The sequence below is a fragment of the Stegostoma tigrinum genome, chromosome 23 (assembly GCF_030684315.1).
Source record: "Stegostoma tigrinum isolate sSteTig4 chromosome 23, sSteTig4.hap1, whole genome shotgun sequence".
In the NCBI taxonomy this organism is placed as follows: Eukaryota; Metazoa; Chordata; class Chondrichthyes; order Orectolobiformes; family Stegostomatidae; genus Stegostoma; species Stegostoma tigrinum.
In genome coordinates, this window is record NC_081376.1 from 33,335,798 (window position 1) to 33,356,102 (window position 20,305).

Here is a 20,305-nt window from a genome sequence, read left to right on the forward strand (position 1 = left end):
GGAATGTGGTCAATTTAAGATGTAATTCGATACTTCGCATGAGAAGGATATTTCCAAAGAGGCCTTGGACCATTCCTTGTTCCTTATATGTCTATACTCCTCAGTAACAACAGAAAATACAGTAAAGCCATTGCTGCAAACTGGGACATTAACCATATTTCACTATTTTTTAGTTTTGGTGAATTTTGCTGTTCAAGTTCAGTGTTTTACAAATTCATATTTCTTGTATTGTTCTTCAAAATCTTTTAAAGACATGAAGCATTGATGTCCTGACAAGCCTCAAGTGCCAAGTTCAGTCAGTTTGCAGCCATGCGATACATGCGGCTAGATCGTGTACGGCAGCAATAGAATGACTGGGTCAAAGTTCAGTTGGTTGTTCAAGGAAAATCTAGCTCAATGTGTTTTGGCTCCAATCTTCTTTCATCCAAGTTTGGATTTAAGTAATCTCATCTGTGATTCCATCGTACAAATATAAATTTTATAAGATGTCAACTGCAAGAAAGAATTGAATTTCTATGCACCTTTCACAATTTCAGGTCATCCCAAATTTTCTGAAGTCGATGAAGTAAATTTGAAGTGAAGCAAGGAAATTTGGAGCATATTTGTGTAAGGCAGGTTCCCAAAAACAGTTATGAAATACAAAACTGCATTATTTGTTTTAATTATATTGGTTGAGGGACAAATATTGGTCTGAATATCAGAAAGAATTCCTTCGACTTCTACAAAGTAACACAGTGGGTTCTTTTACATCCAATCAAGGGAGCAGAGTCTTGGTTTAAGCTGAAGTTGGTGTCTTAAGACACTGCAGCGTTCCCTCGTACAGTATATGTGGAATCCATCTGGGCTATGGGGTTGTCTGAGGAATGGGACTTGACCACACAATCCCTAATTACCCTTGAGAATTTGTTGAGCCAATTTCTTGAACCATTACTGCTTTCAGGTTTATGGATGCCCATAATGCAGGGGAGTTCCAGGATTTTGACACATGGACTGTGAAGAAATAGTGATGTAATTTGAAGGCAGCATAGTGTTAGCTTGGAGGGAACCTCATAAGTGATAGGGTGCCTGTTGCTCCTATTCTGGATTGTGAAGTTTTGTTGGAGGATTCTTGATGTATTATTGTGTATTATTGCAGTGGTCTTGTTGCGGTACATAGTATTGCCACAGTGTGTGAAATGGAGCGAGCGTTGGAGGTGACTAATCAATCAGTTGGACTGCTGTATCCTGGAGATTGTTGAGCATCTTGAGTGCTGTTAAAGCTGCACCCATCTAGGCAAATGGGGAGTGTTCCATCACACTGACTTGTGCGTTAAAAATGATATACATGCAGGAATTCCTCTCCTCTAACCTGCTCTTGTAGCTTCAGTATTTAACATGGCTAGTCCATTCAGTTTCTGGTCAATGGTAGCTCTAGAATACTGACAGTGGGGAGATTTAGCAATGATAATGCCATTGAATGTAAAGGGGCAATGGTTAGATTCTGTATTATTGGAGATGGTTATTACCTGGCACTGTGGCAAATAAAATGCATGTCAGCTCTAGCCTGATACTGTCCATTTTTCAACATGGATTGCTTGAGTACCTGAGGAACTGTAAATGGTGAACGTTGTGCAATCATTATCACACATCCCTATTTTTGACCTCACGAAGGAGGGAACATAGAACATTACAGCACAGTGCAGGCCCTTCGGCCCTCGATGTGCCAACCTGTCATGCTGATCTCAACCCCATCTAACCTACACTATTCCATGTACGTCCATATGCTTATCCAAAGACGACTTAAATGTACCTAAAGTTGGCGAATCTACTACCGTTGCAGGCAAAGCGTTCCATTCCCTTACTACTCTCTGAGTAAAGAAACTACGTCTGACATCTGTCCTATATCTTTCACCCCTCAATTTAAAGCTATGCCCCCTCGTGCACGCCGTCACCATCCTAGGAAAAAGGCTCTCCCTATCCACCCTATCTAACCCTCTGATTATTTTATACGTTTCAATTAAGTCACCTCTCAATCTTCTTCTCTCTAATGAAAACAGCCTCAAGTCCCTCAGCCTTTCCTCGTAAGACCTTCCCTCAATACCAGGCAACATCCTAGTAAATCTGTGATAACGGGAACTGCAGATGCTGGAGAATCCAAGATAATAAAATGTGAGGCTGGATGAACACAGCAGGCCGAGCAGCATCTCAGGAGCACAAAAGCTGACGTTTTGGGCCTAGACGCTTCAAGCTTTTGTGCTCCTGAGATGCTGATGGGCCTGCTGTGTTCATCCAGCCTCACATTTTATTATCCTAGTAAATCTCCTCTGCACCCTTTCCAAAGCTTCCACATCCTTCTTATAATGCGGTCACCAGAACTGTACACAATACTCCAAGTGCGGCCGCACCAGAGTTTTGTACAGCTTCACCATAACCTCTTGGTTCCGGAACTCGATCCCTCTATTAATAAAAGCTAAAACACTATATGTGTTCTTAACAGCCCTGTCAACCTGGGTGGCAACTTTCAAAGATCTGCGTACATGGACACCGAGATCTCTCTGCTCATCTACACTACCAAGAATCTTACCATTAGCCCAGTACTTTGCCTTCCGGTTACTTCCACCAAAGTGCATCACTTCACACTTGTCTGCATTAAACTCCATTTGCCACCTCTCAGCCCAGCTCTGCAGCTTATCTATGTCTCTCTGCAACCTACAGCATCCTTCGTCACTATCCACAACTCCACCAACCTTAGTGTCGTCTGCAAATTTACTAACCCATCCTTCTACGCCCTCATCCAGGTAATTTATAAAAATGACAAACAGCAGTGGACCCAACACCGACCCTTGCGGTACACCACTAGGAACTGCTCTCCAGGATGAACATTTCCCATCAACTACCACCCTCTGTCTTCTTTCAGCAAGCCAATTTCCGATCCAAACTGCTATATCTCCCACAATTCCATTCCTCCGCATTTTGTACAATAGCCTATTGTGGGGAACCTTATCGAACGCCTTGCTGAAATCCATATACACCACATCAACCAGTTTACTCTCATCTACCTGTTTGGTCACCTTCTCAAAGAACTCAATAGGGTTTGTGAGGCATGACCTTCCCTTCACAAAACCGTGCTGACTATCCCTAATCAATTTATTCTTTTCTAGATGATTATAAATCCTATCCCTTATAACCTTTTCCAACACTTTACCAACAACTGAGGTAAGGCTCACTGGTCTATAATTACCAGGGTTGTCTCTACTCCCCTTCTTGAACAGGGGAACCACATTTGCTATCCTCCAGTCATCTGGCACTATTGCTGTAGACAATGACGAGTTAAAGATCAATGCCAAAGGCTCGGCAATCTCCTCCCTGGCTTCCCAGAGGATCCGAGGATAAATCCCATCTGGCCCAGGGGACTTATCTATCTTCACCCTCTGAAGGATTTCTAATACCTCTTCCTTGTGAACCTCAATCCCACCTAGTCGAGTAGCCTGTATCTCAGTATTCTCCTTGACAACATTGTTGTTTTCTAGAGTGAATACTGTTGCAAAATATTCATTTAGTGCTTCCCCTATCTCATCTGACTCCACACACAACTTACCACTACTATCCTTGATTGGGCCTAATCTTACTTTTGTCATTCTTTTATTCCTTAAATACCTATAGAAAGCCTTAGGGTTTACCTTGATCCTATCTGCCAACAACTTCTCATTTCTCCTCCTGGCTCTTCCGAGCTCTCTCTTTAGGTCTTTCCTGGCTACCTCGTAGCCCTCAAGTGCCCTAACTGAGCCTTCACATCTCATCCTAACATAAGCCTTCTTCTTCCTCTTGACCAGAGATTCCACCTCCTTCATAAACCACGGCTCCCGCGCTCTACAGCTTCCTCCATGCCTGACAGGTACATACTTATCTAGGACACACAGGAGCTTTTCCTTGAATAAGCTCCACATTTCTAATGTGCCCATCCCCTGCAGTTTCCTTCCCCATCCTATGCTCCCTAAATCTTGCCTAATCTCATCGTAATTGCCTTTCCCCTAGTTATAACTCTTGCCCAGTGGTATACACCTATCCCTTTCCATCACGAAAGTAAACATAACAGAATTGTGATCGCTATCACCAAAGTGCTCACCTACTTCCAAACCTAACACCTGGCCATGCTCATTACCCAGTACCAAATCTAACGTGGCTTCGCCCCTTGTTGGCCTATCTACATACTGTGTCAGGAAGCCCTCCTGCACACACTGGACAAAAACTGATCCATCTATAGTACTCGAACTATAGTGTCCCCAGTCAATATTTGGAAAGTTGAAGACCCCCATGACAACTACCCTGTCTCTCACTCCTATCGAGAATCATCTTTGCTATCCTTTCCTCTACATCTCTGGAACTATTTGGAGGCCAAGAGAAAACTCCCAACAGGGTGACCTCTTCTTTTCTGTTTCTAACCTCAGCCCATACTACCTTAGTTGACAAGTCCCCAAACATCCTTTCTGCAACTGTAATACTGTCCTTGACCAACAATGCCACACCTCCACCCCTTCTACCATCTTCTCTGTTCTTACTGAAACATCTAAATCCCGGAAACTGCAACAACCATTCCTGTCCCTGCTCTATCCATGTCTCCGAAATGGCCACAACATCGAAGTCCCAGGTACTAACCCATGCTGCAAGTTCACCCACCTTATTCCGGACACTCCTGGCATTGAAGTAGACACACTTCAAACCAACTTCTTGCTTGCCGGTGCCACCTTGCTTCCCTGAAACTTTATTTCGGACCACCCTACTCTCAACCTTTTCTATAGTCGAACTACAAGTTTGGTGCCCATCCCCCTGCTGAATTAGTTTAAACCCACCCGAAGGTCATCAGTGAAGTATGAATTTGCTGAAGTTAGGTCTAGGACACCCCCACCTGGAAAAACTCAAACAGTGATATCCTTAAATTGAGTTGATTGATCTCAAACAACCACAGACATCTTCCTTTGTGCTATGTATGACTCCAGCCAATAGAGACCTCAAATCCCTCTAACATCTCAGGTTTGTTAGGACTTCCTGATGCCAACACTATCAAATGCTACCTTGGTATTATTGATATCAAGGGGCTCCCCTCACCTCAGCACTTCCGTCCGTGTTTGAAACAAGACTGTAATGAGATCAGGATCTGAGTGGCCCTGGCAGAACCCAAACTGGGCATCAGAGTAGGTATCAAGCAGCACTTTGTAATTGTTGGTAATTGGCCAGGTTGAGTTTGTCCTGCTTTTTGTGCACAGGATGTACCCGAGTAATTTCGTACATTGTCAGGTATAAGACAGTGTCATGGCTGTACGGAAGCAGTTTGGTGCAGGATATGAATAGTTCTGGCATACTTGTGCCCTTGGACACTTTTCAGTGAATCAAGATTTATGGACTGCATGATTTAAATGGTACTGTGGGGGAATAAAGTGGGCCATGATGTTGTAGATTGTGCGTGAGTACAGTTAGTTGCTGCTGATAGTTCACAGTGAACATGAATACCCAGTTCAAAGTTGCTAGATCTTTTTTAAGTCTATCCAATTTAGTCCAATTGTAGTGCCTCACAATGTCAGGTATTCCCAATATGAATACATTAAATTTACCTCAAGGACCATGCAGTTATCACTGCTTTTGATCCTGTCATGTTCAGATGAGTTTGTGACTGCTAGTAAAGATGACATCAAGAAAGTATTTTCTTTCCCTCACCATCTACTACGAACTCAGTCCCAGCAGCTACCAAGTCACTTTTGATGATGGATATTGAAGTCCTCCAACCAGGTGAATTCTGCAACCTTCCCACCCTCAGGATTTCCTCCAAGTGGTGTTCAACACGGAAGAATACTAATTTACCACGCTGGGTAGGAGTGTTAGGTATGTAGGAATGGTAATCAGCAGGGTTGGCCTCTGTTTGACCTGATGCCATGAGACTTCACAGGGCCTTGAGTCCAGGGCAGGTCTGTCGCCATCCCTACTGGTGATACAGGATATACCTAGGGATGGTGTTGATGATGTATGGAAATTATAGAATGCCTTTACTGACAATATTGGGGTGTTACATGACTGGTCTGTGGTACACGTCTCTCAGACGTTAGTAAAGCAAACTTTTGAAGATCAACAGGACTTGGTTTCCTGTTGCCTATTGCAGCAGCTAAGTTGATGCTGGGTTGTGCATTCAATTTCATTTCTTTCTGTACACTAATGCAGCAACTTTGATACAATCAGTTGGCTTGTTAGGCCATTTCAGAATGCAGTTAGGAGTCAGCCACAATGTTGTGGGTCTGGAGTCACGTGTAGAATAAATTAGGTAAAGACAAGTGATTTCATTCCTAAAAGGACAGTGGTGAACCAGATGGCCAGGGAAAAAAGTACTGGAAAAATCTGTTCTCATCATGGAGTGAGGCTAAAACTCACAGCCTTCTGATTGAAAGGTCAGAGTGTCACTAATTTAGCATATGAGAGATCATTGTCAGTGAGAGATTAAGTAATAATAAAGGATTATTCTATTTTATTTACATTAAGGCAGCTATCTATTTTCCTTCATTTAATTCAGAGTGGTGACTCACTAATGTTATTGTGATAGCATCTCCATAGCTATTGCCTTCCATCACCCAGAATAAACACATTACCGTTAGAACATCACCTTCAACTCCCTCACCATCCTGATTAGAAATATCACTCTTCCCTCCACTGCTGAATCTGAATCTTAGAATTCCCTCCCTAATAGATTTGTGGGTCTACTTTACACCACACAGACTGCTGCAGTTCATGAAGGTAACTCACCACCACCTTCTCAAGAGCAATTAAATGCAGGCCTTGAATAAATAATAAAGTAGATAGTTTGTGCCTAGGAGTGCAACTACAGGGGAAGAATCACAGAAGGCTGAACTCCAGTGATTCACAACCACAGTAAGTTTCATCCAACTAAGTTTTATTCATTTTACTTCTTCAGTATAAAAGTTTTTTATATCAAGGTGAGGTGTTAGGCAGTAAGCATTCCTCAAGTACACAGTAAAAGTTTCTGTGGTTTGACAAATGCATCATTTCACCTTAGAGATAGTCATCACATCATGTACGAGGGCTCCATTTTAAAATTTCCCATGTCAAATCTGATTGAAACTGATAATTCCATATGTAGGTTTGTTTGTGCTGCATTTTTATCTTCTCTGAACAGCCTTGTCTACTTCTACCTCCAGCTATCATGACTAGCTGACAATACATTTATCCCGTCTGCCCAGGCAGGTTCCAGTCCCAGATCCATCGATTTATTGCTTGTTGATTAGTTTACCTTTTATGTTAAAGGTGCCTAAAGTATGTTGCTATTATGAATACAATCTCATGGACAAAGCATGAACAGATCTGGTTCAGCAATGTTTTTCAACATGCTGCTATGCTGCCTTCCCAGTCAAATAGCTTCCCTATACTCACTGATTGTGGAAGGCAATTCAAGTGAGGTATCAGGATTTGGGGATAATTGTAGTCCAGGAAGATTCAGCAAACCCAGAGAAGAACAGAGTGGCAGTTTGGGTAAAAAAGGGTGCTAGTTCTAGAAGTGACTGTACACAGTGGAAACCTGTGCCTTAAGAGTTCCACAAGTGAGATCACCATCCTTCTGGAATTCTAAGCTCCAAACTAACCTGGAATCCCACGTACACCATTTGTCTGTTGTTCTACAATGAATTCACATGCACACAATACAAAGTTCAACGGTTAGTTCAGTAAAAAACAAAATTTATTTGGTCCACTGGAACCTGAGATTTTTCAAACTACATGATATATATATATTTTGATTTATTTATACTTTCTTATATATATATATATATATATAGACTCTAAAATTAATAAAATTCTCCTTATGACACATTGTAGTATTCCAGTTTTAGGAAACAGAAGTCACAGGCTTATGAGAGTTTACATGTGCCCCACAGCCGAGGTAGAGCATCATGTGCTGGCTCAACTTCTCTAACACCTAACCCCAGAGGAGGGGGGAAGGGAGGGGTGGCTGAGAGACACAATGAGGGAATGATACAGAAAGGAGAGGCCAGGTCCTGGAAACTGGAGGCTGGGATACAGTGATGCCAGGTTTTTATTTGGGAAGCCAGTCCTGGTTGGATCTGACTTTGAGGTGTTCTGGTGTACTCGACAGACAGTTGGAATAGGAGATGTTTAGTGGGATTTGGGTCGAAGAATAATCTAGCACAGGAACCTGGTTATAATGCAAACTTTTATAAAAATGCTCCTTTACAAAAATAAGTCAGTAGAAATGAACATCCCACTTTAAATTAATTACTAATGAAGAAATAAAATAAGGTTTACAGTGAGAATGGATGAGAGAACAGGTTAATCTGCCTGTTCTGAGAGATCCCAGAATTCTGAGCAGTTATTTCTTTTGGCGGTGAAATTCCATAATTCATTTCCTTTCACTCTGGCACTGAATGCTATGTTTATTACATGGATCACGGCCATTACTGAGGACTTGGGAATCACATTCCATCATTCTGCCTGCCATTCTGTTCCCAGTTTTTGTCTTGGTTACAAGGAAACACCAACATGCTGTTCTTTTCGAGCCACAAAATGGGGAAGTTCATCTATCAGATAAAGGTTCACTTAAGAACATTGCTCCATTTTTGTGAGAACTACGTACAGAGTAAAGACAGTATCAGATTTACAATCCTCATAATAAATATCCTTTAGCACAGGAATATTGCCATTGCCAACATCAAATTTAGATGCATTATTACATTACTTAAGTTAAATTCGATGTGGTTCCTTTGAACCAATATTCTCCTGTGTGCTTTGGCCGAGCCAATGCATGAGACATTGTTCAGGATAACAGGTTTACAATAACCTCAGAACCTCAAAGCACAAAGTGTCTTTCGATAATGAACAATGAACAATGAACCTGAATCAGTTGAATTACCTGAGGACAGAGGTCAGAGACATGTTCCTGACCCTGCTCATTAATTCCCTTCTCTGAACTAGGCTCAGTGACCCTCCTGACCTGGTCTCAGAGATCCACAACCCCAACCAACTCCTCAACAATGGTTTTCAAGTAAAGATAGAAAGTTACCTGGGTACTGATTTAATAGATTTGCAACACTAAATTCGTACATTTGTGCCTCAGGAAACATGGCAGTGGCAAGACTATATAAAGGCTGAAAGCAGTCAATATTTGGAGAGAATTATGAACAGAAAATGTTGGAAATAACTCGGCAGCATTTATATTTTTTGTGTGGAGAGGTGATCAGGTTGTAATAATTGGGCTGGCAGATAGGTGGGGTGCTTGAGCTAGCTTTTGGTTTACAGTCCAGCCACAGGACAAGTTGAGGTGTCCCTTCAATAATGTTGGAGGTGGGGGCTACTGAGTTCAGGAGCATAACCAAGTCTGGTGAAAGGGACATGACTAGAGCATAGGGATTCTGGGAAGAGGCTGGGCCTTAGATAGGTTGCATGGGAAGGTGACCATGATTTGTTTTAAACTATTGCAGCTTTTTGGGCTTGCTTCTGTGTGTTTATCCCTCTAGTCATCAATCCTAACCAGGCATTTCCTCTCCACTGGCGCTGAGTCTGGGATTTGAAGCCTGAAACTATTCTTGTTTCGCTCTGTTATTGGGGATTTTTCTGACGATTAGTGCAGGAGCAGGAACAGTGCATCAACTCTTTAAAAAAATTCAATACATAAGCGAGACTGGAACTGAATGGCTCTTGTCATTCAACACGATTTCAACCATAGCAACAGTAATGTGTGCAGGAGCAGGCGAAACCATCATAGGGGCCGTGGATGGTGCAAGCCAGCAACATCAGGTGTGAGGGGTGGGCTGTGAATCCCTTTTGTGGTGGACCATTCCCCTAGTGAGGGCTGAGCCGCTTTGCGATGAGCCAAACGGTGAGTAATGGAGAATCCAGCATTTCCCTCCAGCTGTGATAACACCACCAGCACCTGCCTGTGGGAAAAGCACATGGAAAGTCAGTGAGAGCACTAATTCTCACTCTCTTCCCTTAATAGTTGGGCACAGAGCAAGGTGCAAATTTCAGGTTACCTACAATGCTCCCTCCCAGTCTCCCACTTCTGTGTCTCTGGTTTAATGCTGCAGACTTGATGCAATTCCCAACTCCACTAATCCTTTTTCACCCACCCTGAACTCTCCACATACCCCAGTCCTCTATTTAGTCCAAGCTGATTATTTTTCTCCCCAGCTCAACAAGCTGAATCCGTTCAGGGAGGTTAACTAACTCAACACCCATCAAACACTGAACCTGATCAGAACGTTATGGCAGGAACACAGGAACAAGAAACAGCCATTTAGCTGTTCAAGCCTGCTCCACCATTCAATAAGATCATGGCTGATCTATCGCCTCACTCCATATGCCTGCCTTGGGTCCATACCCCTTGATAGCTTTGCTGAATAAAAATTTGTCCACCTCAGATTTAAATTTAACAATTGAATTAGCATTGTTTGAGGAAGTGTCTTCCGAACGTCCACTATTCTCTGCATACGGTAGTACTTTCTTGAATAGTCTTGCCCTAAATCTTAGGCCAATTTCCCTACTTCTAGAATCTCCAACCAGTGGAAATAGTTTATTTTTATCTACATATCTTTCCTTTTTAAATCCTGAAGACCTTGATTAGATTGTCCCATGTTTGTCTAAATTCTAGAGAATAAAGGTCTAACTTGTCTGATCTCTCCTCCTAACTTCATCCCTGAATGCAGGTATTATCCCAGTAAACATGGATTAAACTCCGTCCAGGGCCACAACCCCCTTCCTAAGGTGTGGTGCCCAGATCTGTTCACAGTACTGTAACTGTGGGTTGAGAGTAGGGGTCTAACTGTGGGATCTAACCAGGGTTTTGTATAACTGCAGCATAATGTCTGCATTCTGATATTTCAGATATGAAGGCCAGCATTTTAATAGCCAGCTATAGTATTTTCTGCACTTGTTTGTAGCTTTTTAAAGAGCCATGCATCAGAAACCCAAATCTCATTGGACATCCACTATATTTAACTTTGCATCTCGGAAATCAATACTTATGATTAGGGCATCAACAATGTATTGTCTCAACTCCTTTCACACCCTTGGTCCTAGGATTTAATTAATTTCCTCATTGCTGATAATTTACTTAAGCTCAATTTTATTCAGACCCTGTCCTTGATCTTCTGTTCATTTCTTTTGGACTTCCACAAGCCTTCGTCCTCTTCTGCTGTGATGCTCAATGATTCTTTCACTTCAGTATTGTCTGCCATTTTCCCGTGGGCTTTACCAATAACCCCACTCTCAGCCTTCAGTGTGCCTACAGTACTCTTAGCCAGCTGTTTTCTCTTTATATAACTCTAAAATCTCTTACTATTGTCCTTTATGCCCCTTGCAAGTTTTCTTTCATAATGCTTTTTAGTCACTTTTATAAATCGCTTTGTGGCCCTTTACCAGTATTTGCACCTGTCCCATTCTGTGGGATCTGTTCGGTTCTTTGCATTTCACAAGCCTTTTCTTTTACTTTTATGCTGTCCCTTACCTCCCTAGATGTCCATGGCTGATCTGTTTGTGAGGTGGAGCTTTTTCTTTTCATGGGTCTAAACTGCTTCTGAATAGCATTAAATGTTTGTTTGAACATCCTTCACTGTTGCTTCGGTGTTTCACCTATTAGCAGAACTTCCCAGTTTACTTTGCCTCATCTCATTAAAGTCAACCTGACTTAAATCCAAAGTTCAAGTATTGTATAAAAAAAACATAAGCACTGCGAATGCTGTAAATCAGGAACCAAGACAGAAGTTGCTAGAAAGGCTTAACTGGTCTGGCAGCATCTGTGAAGAAAAAAATCAGAGTTGTTAAGCCTTCATCTCAGAGACCAGCTGAACTTTTCCAGCAACTTCTGTTTTTGTTCTAGTGTCTTTGCTTACCTCTCACAGTCGCTATATAAAGCTCGATAATGTTATGATACCAAACCACATGCAGCATCTACATAATCACCTCCCAAATGACACTGAAGAATGGAAGTTCTCTTTACAAGGAGTGGAACAGTTATGATTTCAGGCTGAGCCTTGAGAAATTTGACTGGTTGACCTCTGGCTCCAAATCGTTGAACAAATGACTGGCAGTCAACACAAGGGAAACCTGATGGGGCTAACGGATCGGGTGGCCAACAACAGTAACTCACTTAACACACACCACATAAACTCTATTTAACTTTTGCTGGGTCTTCATACCTGTGCAATGGTGGCACGCTGTCTGTTGTTTTCAAGCTACTGCGAGTTGAAACTACATTGAAACTGTCGGAGCAGTCACATGACACATGCAGGTAATATCTGTCGTGACGATTCTCCACCACCACAATCAGTCCAGCCCAGCCATGAGTCAAATAATAACAAGTCATCCCCTCACGACCCTGTTCAAAGGCAAAGCATCAGAGATCGTATTAATCTTCCAGTAAATTTCTAACATTACAAGCTGTGTGTGAGGCTTCGGTCTGAAGAATGAGCAAAAGCCCGAACTGTACAGCTTGGATAACCAAATACAATAACTTATATTTTCATAGTGTCTTGCACAGCTTCAGCATGTCCTGAAGCACATTCTGATGAACTGCTTTTGAAATTCACATTGTGATGTTACACCATCTGGGACTCTCCTGAACTGTGTGGGTCAGAGACAGTGACCTGACCAGATTCACAGAAATGCCCAGAATGACTCTTACTTACAACGCACTATCCTACCTCATGCCTCTCTCCTTTGTGCTCGGTCAACAGAATGACTGCATCAGCCAGCGTTGATGGTTGAGTGTTGATCTGTTCTACCATGACAGGTTTGGAGCTATACACAGCCAATATGTATCCAGGGAACTCTGCAGTACATCGGCCACTGCTGGTAGGACTTGAAACACCTAGGAGCAGGGAAGAAGGCCACGTGAGCGAAGCCAACTGTACATCATTGATGGAGATCAATGAGATGCTGCTACAAACATTACATGAACAATAGCAAAGCCACATATAAAGAAACCTTCACTGATGAGAGATGTTGGTTAAGGGATAAATATTGGCTTGGGTACAAGGGATAACTTCCTTGCTCCTCTTCCAATAGTGACATGACATCTTTTCCATGGACCTGAACAAGCAAACAAGACCACAGTTTACTATCTCATCTAAAGTGCAGCGCTCTCTCAGTACTGGCACTGGAGTGTCAGCCTAGATTATGTGCTCAAATGTTTGCAGTAGCACTGAAATCCATGAGCTTCCATCTTAGACAGTGTACCCACTGAGCCACAGCTGTCAGTTCGCACAAGGCCCGTGAGATTCGGAAAAAGCGGTGGTAAATCCTTGCTTTGGAGACATTTCATTAACACAGAGACAGAAACACAGAGCTTGAAAATCTTCTGAGCCCCACAGGTGAGGAAGCAGTAGACCACACTGCTTCTCAATAGTGATTTTTCAGGCACTTTTGCGTGTTAAATCCCAGAGATTAGTCTATCTACTATCAAAGATGTTTTGTTTACAAGCCACATCAAGGATAATTACATGGATAGCAGAGCTGTGTTACTGTACCAGTAGACATGTTAGACATTTTGGGGTAGGGGGTTGTGCTGTGAAGTGAACAGTGATTGGGCTGGCATTGGGGCTGCTGTAATCAGGGAACAGCCTGATGTTGGTACAACCAGGGATGGTGAGGATAGTAAATCCAAGCTGACTTTACCCTGAATGCATGCTTGGGTCATGCTCTTCTTTTGGTACGACTAAGATCAGAAAAGCATAAGAATGCAGAATCCTGCATGCCAACTATAAAATGTGTAAAAAAATTAAACTTTTTCAGTTTCATAATTAACCTTTCTTCTGTTACTTGTGTGCTTGGTTGGACAACACAGTGCTTATCCTGTTAGAAGAGATATTCGTATTGTGGACTGGAAGCGTTTGGAGAGTTGCTGATCTTGATCTGACCCCGTTCTTTATCTTTTCTCTACTCACTTGTTATGTTTAGACGAATGCTCCTGACATGGGACTTGCCTAAAACTAGGTGTCGAATTCTCTGCTGTTACAGCAATCAGTCCAGTAATTCCACAATGCTCAGGTGGGGGCACTATCCAGCTTCTGGCTTTCTAATCCTTACCTGTTGCTGGTGACAGTGATAGTGATGGCGACGGTAGGCCTGACACTGACATTTGCCAGTGGTTAAATGCACAGCACACAACTGCATACTCTCCTGGCTCCAGTATCACATCGCACCCCACAAACTTCTTCACTGCTCGTTTGCTGTGTGCCATCAGTCGGCCCAGGGTCAGCTTGTTACCACTGGAGAACGAGGCTCGAAACACCATGATACACAGATCCAGCAAATGGCTATCTGACGTGTCTGATCGTCTGCGATACAAGTGGCAAGAGTCAGAGGGCAAGCAGCCACAAATACTTCATTGAACATGGTACTGGGACCTAAAGGGGTAAAGAGTTTGCTCAACTTAAAGGAGGAGCAAAGCAAATGCTATTAATAATAGAAAAACTTAGGGAAGCTCTGCTAATTTTTCTCTGTAGTATCATTTCTAGAAACCAGGTGTTCAGTCAATTTGTAGCCAAGAAGGGTTGAAAATATTGAATATACCAGTTCTTTTACAGACTGCAGCATCTATGCATGCTTTAACTTTGCATACAGTCTTGCAGTAAAGAAAAAGTCACTGTCTCCTAAACATTTAATTCAGATCAGATCTAGATGAACAACAGGCAAAGGGTTGAATGACCTCCTCTTCTTTCTATGAATCCAGGTAAGTAGCGGGTTTATACTCGTGCTGGTAATGCAATACCAGGTATTCCTACTAACCATCCTAACAATACCAAGGGTAGCATCCCAGTGTACCAGGTTATACAGTGAATTGTTATGTAACCATCACAATGTAATTGAAAATTCTGTCCACGAGATGTGTGTATGCTGCTGGAAAATTTCTTGAGTGTCTTTTCTAACTTGATTGCCTTGCATTACAGAAAAGTTTGCTCTCACTTTAGTAATGCTACATAACTTTTCAGGTGACTTCTGATGATCCAATTCACAATGCAATGGTTCTATTTTGTAAATTGGATCAACAAGACAGGGAATGATCAACTGATTTTGTTTGCGATATCTCTGACAGGAATGTACATGAGTGTGGCAAATGATAAGCTACACATTACAACAAAAAGAATGCAGGGAGAAAAATTGGTCCAGTGGTTAATAGAAACATTTTCACTGACTTTCCTACCTGCTTCCTTCTTGAAAGAGTTGAAACTCCAGCACAGTGAGATTAAGCACAGTCAGTGCAGTTACAGTTATTGGCCCATTGGTCCGATTTGGAAATGTCCCCATAAGTCGGACTTCATGCCAATCAGAGTTAATTTTACAAATATCAACAGAATCAAAATACCTGAAAAATACAACAAAATTATTGAGGAGTGAAAAATGTTCTACTGTTGTCTTTGCCTTCCATATTAGAAGGTGGCAAATCATTGCTGAAGTACAACATCATATATGTCTCAACCATAAATATAATCACCAGCGCTTCACTTGTGACCACTGTACAGAGCTAGAATCTTACCCGGTGTCTTCATGAACTTTTTCATTATTGTGAAGGGGAGAAAGGATAAACACATCATAACTCAAGCCTGATCTTGTCCCCAGCTCCAATTACTTCCATCAGCATCACTAGATAACGAGGAATGATCTGCACAGCAGGAATAAATCTAGGACATGAAAACATGTCTGGACTTCGTGGGTCTTTTAGTCAGTGAATAAGTTTGCTGATTCAGCAATGAGTCATAGAGTCATACAGGATGGAAACAGTTGCTTCAGTCCAAACAGTCCATGCAGAACAAAATCCTAATTTAAACTAGTCCCACCTGCCTGCTCCTGGCCAATATCCCTTCAAACCTTTCCCATTCATACACTTACCCAAATGTCTTTTAAACATTGTAATTGTACTCACATCCACCACTTCCTCAGGAAGTTCATTCCACAGGGAAACCACCCTCTGTGTAAAAAAATTTACCCTTCTTGTCTTTTCTTAAAACTCTCTCCTCTCACCTTAAAAATGTGCCCCTTAGTCTTGAAATCCCCCATCCTAGGGAAAGACAACTACCGTTAACACTATCTATACCCCTCATTGTTTTATAAACTTCTATAAGGTCACCTCTCTACCACCTATGTTCCAGTGAAGAAAGTCCCAGCCGAATCAGCTTTACTTTATAACTCAAACCTGCCATACTCGGCACAGCCTGGTAAATCCTTTCTGATAATATCCTTCCTATAACTGAGTGACCGGAACTGGACACAGTATTCCAGAAGAGGCCCCAACAACGTCCTGTATGACTTCAACATGACTTCTCAACTCTTCTACTCAGAGAACCGAGCAAATGAAGGCAAGTATGCCAAATGCCTTTTTAGCCAGCCTGACACAAACTGCAAAGAATTATGTACCTGCATCCCTAGGTCGCTTTGTTCTGTAAAACTACTTGATTAGATTAGATTAGCTTCCCTAAGTGTGGAAACAGTCCCTTCGGCCCAACAAGTCCACACCGCCCCTTGGAGCATTCCACCCCAACCTGTCCCCTATAATCCACACACCCCTGAACACTACGGGCAATTTAGCATGACCGATCCACCTAGCCTGCACATCTTTGGACTGTGGGAGGAAATCGGAGTACCTGGAGGAAACCCACGCAGACATGGGGAGAATGTTTAAACTCCGCACAGACAGTTACCAGAGGCTGGAATTGAACCTGGGTCCCTGGTGCTGTGAGGCTGCAGTGCTAACCACTGAGCCATTGTGCCACCCTACTTGAAAGAGGTTTGGAAACATACATGAATGGGAATGCTTCGGAGGGAAATGGGTCAGGAGCAAGCAGGTGGGTCTAGTTTACTTTGGGATTATGTTCGGCATGGACTGGTTGGACCAAGGGGTCTGTTTCCGTGAACTATGACTCTATGACTACTCAAGGCCCTACCATTAATTATATAAGCCCTACCCTTGTTTGTTGCACCACAATGTAATACCTCGCATTTATCCCCATTGAACGCCATCTGCCATTTTTCAGCCCATTAATCCATTTGATCAAGATCCCTCTGTAATCTTAGAAAACCTTCTTCACTGTCTACTATGCCACCAGTTTTGGTACTAAAAATTCATCAGAGATGTTGAAGATGATCGCTTTCATTGTTGCAGGCTTCAACTGCAGGAGGTCAGGCTCAAAGACTGAATGTTATACAAGAAATCTGACAGCACATTGGTAGTAGAGCGCTGGACAGGTGGTGCAGAGGTAAAATTTGACATCAGCAGCATATAGGTGAAAGCAGATCTCAACTCTGAATTAATGAGGTAACCCAAGAACAGCAGAAAGTTTTTCTATTGCAATGGCCAACATTTCTCTCTTAACTAGTACTGCCAAAAGAATGCACCACTTGGCTTTTTGTTGATCTGCTGTTTATGAAGCCTTGCTGTAAAACTTGCCATTTCCTTCTTTAAACAACTGGCTGTAAGAAATAGCCATCCGAAGGGTAAACATATCTAATTTATGTAACAATTATTTGCCAACAGTTTATCACACTGCTTAAAGAAAGGATGAAAGGGGACGTCATTGGATACACAAATATAGTGAAGTTAACAAACCTTGAAATGCAGGACTGACCTTGGTTCTGTTCTAAAAGCTTTGGCAAATAGAGCACACTGGATTTCACATTTATTTGCTATAACTTTATTAATGCCAGCTCAAAATACCGTTGTTTAATGACACTTGCAGATCAACCACAAGTTCTACATGATAGACTGTTAAAATATCTTTCCTTGCAGTCTCTTTGTGCACACGCCCCAAACAACAGCCATGGAGCAAAATCTGACAGAATATTTTACAACAAAACAATAAGTTGGTGCAGAAGAGGGAAGACAGGGAGATTTGGGAGTAGATTTGGAGATGGCCAACATATAAACTACACATTTCAAATCTCTGACCAGGTTGTGTAAGCACCCTGCTGAATTTATGAATCTTTCTGCTCTCAGTCAAATCTCCGGCTTGTACACCACCCTTTGCTCAGACATACTTTGGTCAATTTTCCCTCATTGAATTTCTACCCCTGATGTTCTACAGCAATGTGTGGAGGTATTCAGTTGTTCACCATCCCTTATTCCATGCCAACACTTGGAGGTAATTAAATCCTTTTCCTCTTTCTATTGCTGCTTAATCTGAAAACAGCAACAATCCTAATTCCTTCTGTGCATGACAGCAGATCTGATTACTTATATTGACCCCGAAAAGAAGTGGGTTGGGGTTTAACGTTACTTAGACACTTTGCAATCACACCTGTGAGGAATGGTCTTTAGATCAAATTTGGAAAAATGTAGTAAATCAAAGAGTAGAGTCAAGGCCAAAGAGAAAGGTATTGATACAGAAAAGGCTAGAGAGAACACATCTAAGAGTCAAAATAAAACTAGAATTTATCAAGCCAGGAAAACCATAAAATCAAATACACTGTATCTGAATGCACATGGCTGTCAAAACAAGACAGCTGAGTTGACAGTGTAAATGGAGTTGAATAACTGCGATCCAGTAGCCATTACAAAGATATGGTTGCAAGATGGTATGGATAGGGACCTAAATCATGAAGGGTACAGAACATTTAGGAATGACAAAAAAGTAGAAATATGTGGAGGAGAGATTTTGTAAGTTAATGATGGCATTAGCACAATACAGACAGAGGGATGAACTAAGTTCTGGATACCAAGATATGGAAACAGTTTGGCTACAAATGAGCGACGATAAAGATGAGTTGTCAGTGGAAGTGGTATGCAGTCCCATAACAGTAACCACAAAATAGGATGGAGCATAAAGGAATAAATAATGAGAATAAAATAAAGAACTGCAAATGCTGGAAATCTGAAACAAAAACAGAAATTACTGAAGAAGCTGAGCAGGTCTGGCAGTATCTGTGGAGAGAAATCAAAGTTAACGTTTTGGATTCAGGGACGTTTCTTCAGAACTTAACAGTAATGAGAGTTTGTCAGAAAGGCACAGTGTTATTTATGGGAGATTTTAATTTCCATATCAACTAGAAAAGTCAGATGGGCAAAGTTAGCAAAACTGAGGACTTCCTAGAATGTTTTTGGGATAGTTTCTTAGAACAGTGTATCCTGGAACTGATTAGAGAGCAGGCTATACTAGATCTGGTATTGAGCCACGAGATATGATAAATTAATGATCTCATGGCACCAAGGTAGAGGCAACCATTTTACATTCAGTTTGAGGGCAAGAGGAGTGGGACCAAGAATATAACATAAATTTAAATGGGGGAATTATTATAGCATAAACAGAGCTAACTAAGGGGAATCTGCAAGTTGGGTATTAAAGGTAGGCAAATAGAAATGAATGGCAGACATATAATGGGGATACTTCAGAATACACAGACTAGACACATTCCAACAAGAAAGAAAAATTTCAGGGGAGGAACCTGCCATCTTTGATTAACTAGAAATGTTTAAGATAGTAACAAACCGAGAGAAAAAGTAGATAATTGTGCGAAGACAAATGCAAGGTCAGAAGATTGGACAGAGTATTTAAAAAAAAGCAGAGGATGGCCAAAAAAAACTTAGAGAGGGAATAATTAGAGTCTGAGTAAAAGCAAGGCATAAATATAAAAACAGATTGTAAGAATTCCTATATTTAGGGGGAAAGAGTTAACAAAGTGAGTTTTGATCTTTTAGAAAGTGAGACCAGAGAGTTAATATTAAAAAATAAGGAAATAGCAGATGAACTCAAAAGGTATTTTGCATCAGTCTTCTTTACAATGTACACAAGTAACATTATAGAAGTAGGGCTAACTCAGGAAATAGAAGGGACGGAGGAACATCATAGTCATCAGAGGTGCGGTACTGAGTAAATTGTTGGCGCTGCAGGCTGAAAAAAATCCAAGTCCTGACGGACTTTGATCTAGGGTCTTAAAGAGGTAGTGAGGAAAGTTGATACATTGGTTTCAATTTTCTAGAACTCCCTAAATTCAGCAATTTCATCAGGTTCAAAGATAACCTTTATTTAAAAAGGCAGACAGAAATCAAGAAACTATAGGTCAGTTAGCTTAACATCTGTCAGAGGGAAGTTGTTGAAAAAGCTATCATTAAAGAAGTTATAGCAGGACACTTGGGTAAGTTTAAGGTGATCAGGCAGAATCAACATTGTTTTGAGAAAGAAGAATCATGTTTGACCTATCTCTTGAAATTCTTTGAAGTGGTAACATGGACTGCCGATAAATAGGAACTAGTGAATATGCAGCACTCAAATTTCCAGAAGGTATTTGATCAGGTGCAGTATCAAAACTTATCATGGAAACTAAAATC

At 41.6% G+C, this 20,305-nt stretch overlaps 1 protein-coding gene across 3 annotated transcripts in view; it reads right to left on the bottom strand.

Moving 5' to 3' along the window:
- Positions 1 to 7,749: 7,749 nt before the first annotated feature.
- The window catches only part of capn15 (calpain 15), a 281,287-nt gene continuing 268,731 nt past the window's right edge, over positions 7,750 to 20,305 (bottom strand). For all 3 annotated transcript variants that reach the window (XM_048552366.2, XM_048552365.2, XM_059654055.1), the window contains 5 exons: positions 15,191 to 15,352; positions 14,074 to 14,324; positions 12,690 to 12,856; positions 12,186 to 12,364; positions 7,750 to 9,926 (listed from right to left, as the gene is read on the bottom strand). In XM_048552366.2, coding sequence (XP_048408323.1) covers positions 9,749 to 9,926; positions 12,186 to 12,364; positions 12,690 to 12,856; positions 14,074 to 14,324; positions 15,191 to 15,352 — 937 coding nt within the window. In that variant the 3' untranslated portion in view covers positions 7,750 to 9,748. The remainder of the gene's footprint in view (positions 9,927 to 12,185; positions 12,365 to 12,689; positions 12,857 to 14,073; positions 14,325 to 15,190; positions 15,353 to 20,305) is intronic.